Raw genomic sequence first — 11,097 nt, 5'->3', positions numbered from 1 at the left:
CTTTTTCCCCTGCAATATGCTGTGCAGCTGAACTGCACAGTTGGCACGACAGCGGTGCCGTTGTTTGACGATTTCCCATGGTTCTTCTGATGGCAAACTTACAGATGATTCATGACAATGAGTAAAGAATTTTGATGATTATGATGATGAATATGATTATGAATAAGGTAAAGATAATGGTGGTAAAGATGATAATGAATATGAGTAAAGATATATGACTAAGATTTAAGAATTGGTAAGCAATAAAAATAAAGAAAAAGTATTCTCAATATACAAAAAAGGAACAAAAAAAACTCGCTTGTTAAAGTTAAGGCCACGAAGTGATTTCATTTAATAAGTTGAGAGCAAGTAAAATCTAACCTTCGTTATAAATCATACAGTCATCATGTAGTAATATCCAGCAGTGTAAATCGTACACTTTATAACTTCCTTGTATGGAGTATTCTAAAAAGTAGGTTCCAGCAGATATCTATGAATCATTTTTAAAATGACGTCAGTGGGTAGTCTCCGCTGATACCCGTGGCTGATACACGGCAAATCTTTTTAACTTTGCTTTCAGATGACTGTTGACTTCTGATCTGGAAGCATTAGTAAGGTCAAATCAGAAGTAATATAGTCAGATCGTGACTTGTGAGTGAATAAGGAATTAGCTTATCATGATGGGAGACTATCAGGAGGTAATTTTAACTTTGACAACTATCTGAATAAAGATCAGTTCAGGCCACCTATGGCACTTTTTCCTGATTTAACTTCTTCTTATTTCATGTTCACTAACTACTCGATAGTGATAGCACTAATAAGGAAAAGCGGTACTCCTGTACTAAACGCACTCTTTTATATACTGCTATGCAAACCAGTCACGAAATAGACCGAGACACGTGATGAAAAACAGATTTAGGCTGGCTCGTGGGATATAAACAAAGGCAAGAACTATGTTCGAACTGTTGTTTTTTGGGGTTTAGGGGGGGGAGGAGAAAAGGTACCTAGGTTAGGTTACGTATTTAATATATGCTATGCTTTACCCCCCACCCCCAAATGTGCAAATATGTATCACAAATTTGTTTATAAACTATTAAATATTCATAACATTTTATTTTATTTCATTAGAATTAACCAAACTAGCACTATATAAAAGAGTGCGTTTAGTACAGGAATACCGGAAAAGCTTTAGTGCAATGGGCCTTCGTAATCTTGCGAAGTTACTGAGTTAGGTCATTAATATTAAAATATCAATATGATACAGCAATTACATTCACAATTAAACAAGAGAGAGAAGAAAAGTGCCTAATATGAAAAATAGATTTCTCTAAGTCTTGCTCTCATGGAATCCGTCGTTTTTTTTGTTGTTTTTTTCGAAAAGAATATAGCTGGATGCTATTAAGAATATTGAAAAAATATTGAAAAAGAATATTGTACTGGATACTTTTGCAGCGTTTTAAACATGTTTTTGCAATGGTATCAGCCTTTCAATCAATACAAAAAGTAATATTTAAAAGAGTTTTTTGCCTTTTCTTCAGGCCCCAAACACTTATCTTTCCTTCCCAACACAGCTAATAGACCAAGCTGCCCAGCACCAGACACAAAGCCGGAGCCGGCTACAAAATTTATTAGCTAGTCCAATCACTATTAAAAGAGATGATTCAATAATAAACATAAAAAGGTACTTGCGTATTATACCGCCAACACTCAAGTCGACACTGTCTAAAACTCGAGAACAAACCGGTTTTATGTCTGTATTAAGAAACAATTAGCTTACGCTCAGTGGAAAACAAGTGGTGGAAGACAGAATACATTGGAATTATATAGCCCAAATTTGTGTCTAAAATATTATATTTTCATCATTTTGGTATTTCTCATTAGGACTAACCTAAATTCACTTCTTGAGTGTTGGCGGTATAATACATAAGTACAAAAAAAATTAACTCATTTTAAAAATGGACTAAAAAGTTGAAAGTGATTTTTTTTTCTCGGGAATCTATGAATATAAGTGGAAATGAAGAACGCAAAACAGATTGGACTGTATATAGCTATAGCATATGAAAAAAAATTGATGTAAGTTATAAATGCATGAATGAAAAAGTCAATGAGTTGAGGAAAACGAGCTAAGAAGATCAAGTTATGGAAAGCACAATCCGTTTTGCGCCCCTCAGTTTCAATTATTTTCATATATTCTCGATAAAAAAAAATTATCTTCATTTTAGTCTATTTTGAGAGCAACTAAAAAGAAATTACCTCAATCATTTTCGACTTTCAATCTCCTTCAAGACTAAACAGTCTTGAAGGCAGAAATCTATCTTACCCAGGATTCGGACCTAAGTTACCGTGACCTCATGTAAAGTCTTTACCGCTGTGCTATCATGTCTTTTATAATTGTATATGTCTTATACTTTCTGCTGTCTCCAAGCGACCGTTTATATTATTTTATTTATACAAGGGGAAGTATACAAGGCGCGAGGGGGGGGGGCTGATGTATTACAAACTGTCATCGGAAGTGTATATACTAATAACTTTTGGTAGTAATTGGACATTTGAAAGTGATAAAAAAATGGGCATAACGGGAAAATGTTTTTCCCCGTCGATGACGGGAAAATCTTTTTTCCCGTCGATGACGGGAAAAAAGGGCATAAAAAATATACAATTCACTGAGTTAAAGAAGACGAGTTAAAAAACAATGGTTTAAATTTTAGGTGAAATAATTCTTAAAATAATAGAACCGTTGATAGAATATCACTGTTTAAATGGAATTCACTACTTTTCTTCAATATAGCCTATCCATCATTACACCTAATACTAAAGACTCCTTAAAACTCCTGAATACTTAGAACTCCTATTCCTGCGTCTATCACCAAAACCATGGAAAATGGGAAAGGTGTCTGTTTGCAAAAGAATTGGTTTTATTTCCTGACTCCGAGCAGCTTGGTCCTAATATATTTGTAGAACTATTATTTTTTTCTAGTATATAACCAACACAAGAAAAATAAGCTACGCATACTCAAGCACTAAAACATAAAAGCAAATATCCAGCATAAAAGTATTATCCGCATTAATTCATGTTCCTTCCATCAATAATTATATGATTCTTCTTTCTGCTGTTTTAAGTGAAATGCAAAGTAAAATCTAAATAAAAGAAGTAACTGACAATTAAAAATTAAATCAAACCATGAAACAAAATTAAAAAGCCCTAGCATTGTTACTTCACAGAAGTGTGGAATTCTCGCCAAGTAATGCTACAATTACTACTACCATAGTGATTTTACGATTAATCTCTACTTAAGATTGATTTTCAAACCTTTTCTCGTCTCCAGAACCCACAACACCTAAGAAAAATCACTCATTTTGCTACAATTTCATCAAGCACCTTCAAATCACCGGTGTGACGCTTAGGAGTGTCATTGTGTTGGATAATAATACGCAGCACCATTAAATAAAATAAATTTTAGAGGGTCCGGCGTATTTCCACACCAAAAATCTTCCCTCGGAATTTTCCCTCTCCCGGAAAATTGCCCGCAAAAAATTCTCCCAGCAAAATTTTGCCCCCGGAAATCCCCCCTTCGATTCCCCCTTCATTTGTAAAATTATAAACTTCAAATTCTCCCCATATGTAAAATTGAGCAGCCAAAGGGAAATTAAGACAGATAAAAAGAATGAACAAAAGAAGGTATTCTGAAATGTTCTTACTATATTCCAAAATGCATGCAGAATAAATAGCGTAGAATCAAAATGTTCATGGTAACGAACTGATTTTAAAAAAGGAGGGAATCACTCCTGGGGTGTTTTCGGGGAGATTATACCGTGGGAATGTTTTCCGATGGAATTTTTTAGGTGTTTGCGGCCAAGCACCACATTTTAGAAACATTTTCTAAAAATGTTTTCTAAAAAGTTTCTAAAATGTTTCTAAGAAGTTTGTGCTCAAAACACGCTACCAAAGCTTACAGATCGGCAGAACGAATTTTCGGCTAAATTTAATTTCCTTGTCAGTTTTTAATATTCTTTTGCCCAACGCTAACGAGGCAAAGCCGTGACTATAGATAGGGTGCTTTAAAATCCCGAATAAAGAATCTTAAAGGAAAAAATGATCCCAAAATTAACAAAAAAATAAGGATTGATAGAGGAAGGAAACGAAAAAAAAGTGAACTTTGCAACCTGCTTAAAATTTGCTGTATCTCTCAAAATTTATTTGCTCAAAAACTAACTATCAATACTCAAGTTCAATAAATTTCTAGTTAAAGAAATTATAAAAATGTTGTTTTTATGACAACTTTAATCGGAAGATATAGTATACCTGTAGTATAGCTTTAGCGTGTATAGGAGCGTATATTACACAACTCTAATGAGGCCAAACCAGGACTATAGGTAGGGTGCTATAACATCTATATAGTAAGTTACTCACTAAATTATATAGTATAGTAAAGTATAGCAAAGTAAATTATAGTGAATTAAATTATAGTTAGTTTTGTATAGTAAATTATATTGTAAAGTTAGTTAGGTCTATAGTATGCATAGCTTAGTTTAAATGGTACTATACCATTATACGGGTCTCTCGGGTTAATCACTATCACTATAGAGTTGACAATGATAAAACCTGTTTTTGACGTCTTAACTGTTATAGAGCAGGCAATGATAGCAAGGTTTTCATTGCGTATACGATATTAAACTGTGTTTTTTTTGGGTTTAGGGGGGAAAGGTATCTAGGTTAGGTTACATATTTAATATATGCAATGCTTTAGCCCCACCCCCTACCACTAATGTGCAAATATATAGCCCAAACTTGTTTCTTAACTATTACATATTCATCCTATTTTATTTTATTTCATTAGCATTAACCAAACTTGACTTTTTAGAGAGGCCCATAAAATGGGATAGTACCGTTTAAATTAAGGATTCCTATCACGAATAGAAATATATTTAGAAGTAATATGGAATTCAAATACAAAGCATGTAATATTTGAACATAAATTTAAAACTTAATGTTTTGTTTATTTATTGGAAAAAATATCCATTAATATAGGGAATCGTTTGAGGGATAAATAAATTGTACACAAACTGAGCTTATAGTAACACACTTTGACGAATAATTTAGAAATACAGTAGGACTAGATTTCACAGGCCTAAACCGTTCAGGTACCAAGAATTGCAAAAAAAGAAAATAGCAAGTTGTGAGTCAAAATAATATAAAACAAATGATTAAAAGGGAGTAGTTGTTTTGGAAATAAACAGTAAAATTATAAACAAATATCTAAAATAAATGTGCTTAAATTTAAGAATTTACAGGCTGATTAAATGGAAGTTTAGAAACGAAATCTTACTGGGAATAGAACCAATAGGAAAGATTAAGAATTGAAAAATTAAGAATTCTATTCTTTTTTTTTGGGGGGGGGGGGGAGATACATAAAACTTTAAAAAAACGCATCACACATTTGTTTATATGTATTTTTGTTAGTTTTTTTTACGCGTCGGACAAGAACTTCGAGGCAGGAAGCTCAAAGCCCCCCCCCCCCTCCCCTGGATACGGCCTTGATTTCATTTCAATATCTAGGAAAAAAATAGACAATTAAAAATATGATGATCCAAACAACATTGGAGAGAACAGATTGAACCAATCTATATAACTGGCTTGTTTAAGGGGGTGTAATCTATACGTTCCCAAAATTTTACCCAACACCTTTTAAATTTCTACAGCCTATTTGAATAAATATGCTAATTTTCTTTTGGGTATACAGAAATAGGAAGACTTGCTTGATTATAGTAACGGTAAACACATAATTTATAGAGACAGAGGAATCTACATTACCGTGTTGGTATTAAACATTACAATGCATCTTTTTCTGGGAACAAAAATTTTCCGTCGCCGCGGCATTATGAAGTTTGCCATCATAGTGGAAATTTTTTTGTTTAATTCGCAAAGGATAAAAAAGCAATGCCAGTAGTGAAATCGTCATGAGAACTAGGAAAAAATAGAGTAAATAATAGAATAAGTAAAAATAGGGTAATAAAAATCGAGTACCAACAGAGTAAAAATAGAAAGTATTTCGAGAGTAAAAATACTAAAAATAGAAAATAGAGAATATAGTAATAGAAAAAAAATAACAAAGAAAAATCGAGAAATAATGGAATGTAAATAATACAACAAGCAATGGAAACCAGGGGTGTCCCGCATAGGGGGATGGGGTATTTTCCCAATGTGTTCAAAAAGTCGGTAAAACAAATTTGAGTAGGTAAAACAGTGGCGAGTTCTCGAGTTCTTGTTTCGTTTCTGCACCCTAGAGCCCAGGTACTATGTTAAAAAAAAAATTAAATATAAAATATTTAGAACTTATATTTCCGTGTGTTTATTAAACCAGCGTCCAGAAGTATTGAATTTCCCACTTTATAGCCTCCCCCTAACCCAACAATTTTGGGCTCACAAATTTTTTGGAAGAATATAAATTAAGAAATAGGAAATGTGTAAAATATTAGTATGTTATTAAATATGAAAAGCATAAAAATCCTCCCGTGCCAGTTTTGTGCATAGGGTGTCGAATCGCCTTGTAGTTTTGGGGTCTTTTTGACAGGGACAGGTAGTAAGCCTGTCGCCCAACCCTGCGGTAGCTGTGATCAAACCATGGAGTCCGTGTTGTCAAGAAGAGCATCAATTCACTGAGCTACAGTAGGGTTTAATACTAGAAAGATTAACCCTAATATATTTAAGGGCCCTATTCAACCTAGACTTTAGCCCCAAAATACAAATATAGAATATTAAAGCCTATTTCTGTGTGCTTACCAAATCAGGAACCAAAATTATTGGGTTTTCTTTTTCACCTTAAACGTGATCGAAATCGCCCCTCCCTCTCCACAGTTTTACGCTGTGACGTCTAGGAGACAATTGAATAAAATATAAAGGTAACTTTTCTAAAGGAATACTAACCAACTTATGTTCAAAGAAGAATAGGATTTCATGCCAATTAATAAAAATGAAATATATATCACGTCATTATTTTATTTCTAGTATGTCAAACCAATCGTGAGAAAAAAAAATTGCAACTTGTCAATACAGACAAAATTCTAAAAACGGCATTTGGGAAACTTCATTTGGAAAATCTTGTGCTTTCAATAAAGATTATTTACCGATTTCTCCTCCTTACCTATTTCCTCCGACCTTCCTAATAAAGTCTTTAGACTTACTTGACCTGAATATGAACAGTTTCTTTATAACTTGCCTATCTTCGGTTATTATAGCCCCCCCCCCTTGCAAAATATATGACTGTGCACGTAATCGGGCTATAATTAATTACTAGGAATTGTGTACTAAGCAACTTTTGGCACCACGAGGCACAAGGATCAATACTGGAACCTCAATTATGAAACAAGTTGCAGGATCAGAAATAGAATTTTATACACACATAGGTCAGAGATAGTGTGTAACCCCACGCTCTATTTTATTTTTCAAGCCTGATAAATTTCTTAATGCAAGATATCAAGCCTGTATTCACGGGGTTTCCAGGTTTGACCCCCTAAGCCCGAAACTTCTGCCTGGCTCGTATAAACATAACAAATATGCAAATAAACAAATTTTGATGCGTTTTTGCAGATTGTTGTACCCCCCTCAAAGAAAAAAAGGAAAAATTCCCCGCAGAACGAAAATCCTGGATACACCCTTGCAAGATATCGATTTATGGTACTTATGTATTAGCTGGTACCCACGCGATTTGTGTGCTAAAGGAAGTTAGTCAAACAGGTATCTGTCAATAGAGAAATGGATCGTAAAGCGTTGTTTGTCATTGCGTTTACAATATTTATGCTATTGTTGTTATGGGTTTAGGGGGAAAAGGTACCTAGGTTAGGTTACATATTTAATATATGCTATGCTTTACCCCCCCCCCCCCACACACACCCCTAATTTGCAAATTTATAGCCCAAATTTGTCTCTAAACTATTATATTTTCATCACATTCTGTTTTATTTCATTAGCATTAACCAAACTTGACTTCTCGCGTGGGTACCAGCTAATAAATAAGTACCCAATTTATTTACTGTTGCCATTTTTTTCTATTCAGTAAGCTTACTTTGTTACCAAATGTCTCACTTTGAAATTCATGGCAGTATAAGATAATACAAAGCGGAAGAATAATAATACCTTTACATGATTTTTTTTTTGCCACGACGATCAAGTAAAGCTTAATTTACGATTGGCTTAGATTACCAATGGCTATAAACCCGCTATCCAATAAAGACAATTCAACTTGATATGAGCAACTGATAAGGAGTAGGATGTCTAAGCAGACGTTTTTTTTTGTCATATTGTTTTCTATTTTACAGCTTCTACAGATCTATTTAAGTTCCCCGGTGGTCTATTATTGATAAGAGAATGGTTTGCAATTGATTTCTCTGCGCATGCTTAAACTATAACTCCTTACGACTATAATTTATGGCCGCACTGTAATTTATAACTATTTTGCTTGACCTAATAGTCTTTGCTTCAGAATGTGAAAATTCGCGCCTGCGCTCTAAAATTGAACGCTAATTTTCAATTCCTTTTCAATGAAAAGAAAAAGCAGATTGTGTTATAACGTTCAAAATTATATGCATCCGCTTATTATAAAATAATATAACCCTAATGGATTTCAGTGTTTTGCAGCAGGTTAAGCATCTTCTATAGTAACTGATATGTTTAGGATGCAATATTGTACAAGATTTTATCCATATTGTACAGATACAGGTTCGAAGGAGAGGGGGGTTTCGGGTCTGTATGCTGGAAACTGTGCATTTTTATGGCTTCTATAATATTCACCTTTGTTTGGCTTTCTTGATTTGGCTGCTTTGTTTGTTGTCACAACGACATCGCCCGATCCTTTCCCCTTATAAATATGTACAATCATCCTTGCTCAGGCTTATATACGGAGAGAGGCTTTGGTCTCAACCTCCCTCAAAAATTTTCAGATTTCTAGATTCGCTCCCCCTTCATATTTATCTATGTTTTCCTCTAATTTCACATTTTCTTGGGATTTAATGAACCCTCCCCAAATAATGTATATGTAATTGTGCCTGTGTGTTATCAACAAGGCCGTATCCAGGGAATTGGGGGTTAGAACCCAGCCCCCTCCCACCCGAAATGTTTGTCCGGCCAGTAAAAAACGTAACAAAAATGAATATAAACAAAGTTTTGGTGCTTTTTTAGTTTTTTTATAACCCCCCCCCAAAAAAAAATCCTGGATACGGCCCTGGTTAGCAATGAAATAATTTCAAATGTATTGACTATGAAAAAATTAGAATTTCTAAGGCTTTAGCTCCTGCGGTTAAAAAACGTAGTTTGCCTTACAAACTTTAAGTATATTAATAAGTTATCTACAAATAAACAAGTTAAAGAAAAGTAAAATGTATCTCTTAGGCAATTTACCAGTCAATTCCAAGACAATCTTCTATTTAATAGCAAATTTAAATGTATGGGATTTGTTTTAAAGAGGTATTTTTAATGATCTGATGGCGCGTCCGATGGCTTATCTCACTTGACTTTACATCTATTTCTTTATTTGGGACCACCTTAATCAATGCTAAAAAGCCGCCGCTATTAATGGTGATTTTATTTTTTTTTCAGATGTGGTACGATATTGAAACGGTGTTAATGCAGGGTGGCTGCCATCAATCTTATTCAACCCCTGTGCCATTACCTGTCAATCCCCAACATCCCACCGTGGAGGTAACGACAACATATCCAGGCGACTCGACAGTGTACCCTTTGCGAGAGCCTGAAGAATTTATTCCGTCCAATTACTACCCGCAGATTAAGACAGAGCAAACTTATCAGTCAGGTTATCAACAATATGGGTATGACAACTACTCGTGCGCCGAAGAGGCTACGATGGCTTATCACCAAGAAATGATAAAATCCAATTTTGAAAGGGTGCAGACATATCAATATTATGGAACAATGCACACAGACCAAATGTCACCTCCAAATACACCTGACAGTGCTTCAAGCCATTATCAGCCCCAGCCTGATATGCACTATTCCCAGACTTTTTACCATCAAGAACAGTGCCAACAGCATAGCTATTACCAACAGCAATACAGAACCCTTACTCCTCCTTCCTCCCCGAAGTATGCACCAGCAGCCCTTCATACTTGTCATTTACCCCTTCTTACCCAAATTAAATCAGAAGTGCCGCTTAATCAGCCTCTGCCTCTGCCAGTGCAGGGCAGGCAAAGACGACGCCGTGCGTGGGGAAAGCGTCGTACTATTATACACACTTGTACTCATGCCGGATGTAATAAAACATATACCAAGTCGTCTCATTTAAAAGCTCATCTAAGAACCCATACGGGTGAAAAACCGTATCAATGTGCATGGAAAGGATGTGGATGGAAATTTGCACGGTCAGATGAGTTGACCAGGCATTATCGTAAACATACAGGAGATAGACCGTTTCAGTGCAGGCTTTGCGAACGAGCATTTTCAAGGTCTGATCACCTTGCACTACACATGAAGAGACATGTTCAAGCCTAAAATATAATTCCGATTAAAATTCTGTTGAAGTTATAAGACGAAGCGTCCATTATTCTAGTCAAAGCTAACATTAAGATACGGTCTTCTGTTTGTTTATTTTTTCTTTAGTGTCTTGTTTATGTTTAATTTGTGCATGGTTTTAAGTGACTTGTTTAATAAAATAAATAAGGCAATATTATCGTGTGTTCTCTTAGGTTCTATTCCTAGTAATATTTCATAGTAAATATTTCAACTGTAAATTGAAAAGGACGAGGAGATGGATCTGATAATTTCTAGGCCGGGATTAAAGAAACCTTTATTTTTACTCTTATTAAATAAAATCTCTCCGCTCTTGATTAATGTTATAATCTAGTGTGTTTGTGGGGGGGGGGGAGTTAGCCTTCCCCAAATCTTGCTCCACTGTATTTTTAGAAGATACTCTACTATTTAAGTGTAATGAACCTTCTATTCAAAAAATAGCTGAATATTTTTTTACGCCACTTTGAACGTCGCAGGTCCGCGAGACTCTAGTCTGAGGTAAAAGGCTGGTTAATAGGTGGAGTGCAGAGAGAAAATTCAAAAAACAAAACTGGATAATGTGAATGATATATGAGAAAGTTTAAAAATCTGGATGTTTG

The 11,097-nt window shown here is 34.7% G+C and overlaps 1 protein-coding gene across 1 annotated transcript; it reads left to right on the top strand.

Moving 5' to 3' along the window:
• The first annotated feature begins 571 nt into the window (after window positions 1-571).
• Window positions 572-10,660, top strand: LOC148948912 (uncharacterized). Its single transcript, XM_089094827.1, has 2 exons — window positions 572-677; window positions 9,572-10,660. Exons 1-2 carry the CDS (start codon window positions 657-659, stop codon window positions 10,478-10,480), a joined length of 930 nt encoding a protein of 309 aa, XP_088950953.1. The 5' UTR covers window positions 572-656; the 3' UTR covers window positions 10,481-10,660.
• The last annotated feature ends 437 nt before the right edge of the window (window positions 10,661-11,097 follow it).

The sequence above is a fragment of the Artemia sp. Qi Xiang Cuo genome, chromosome 9, assembly GCF_049724085.1.
Source record: "Artemia sp. Qi Xiang Cuo chromosome 9, ASM4972408v1, whole genome shotgun sequence".
Lineage (NCBI taxonomy): Eukaryota > Metazoa > Arthropoda > Branchiopoda > Anostraca > Artemiidae > Artemia > Artemia sp. Qi Xiang Cuo.
This window is presented reverse-complemented; position numbering and strand designations above follow the sequence as displayed.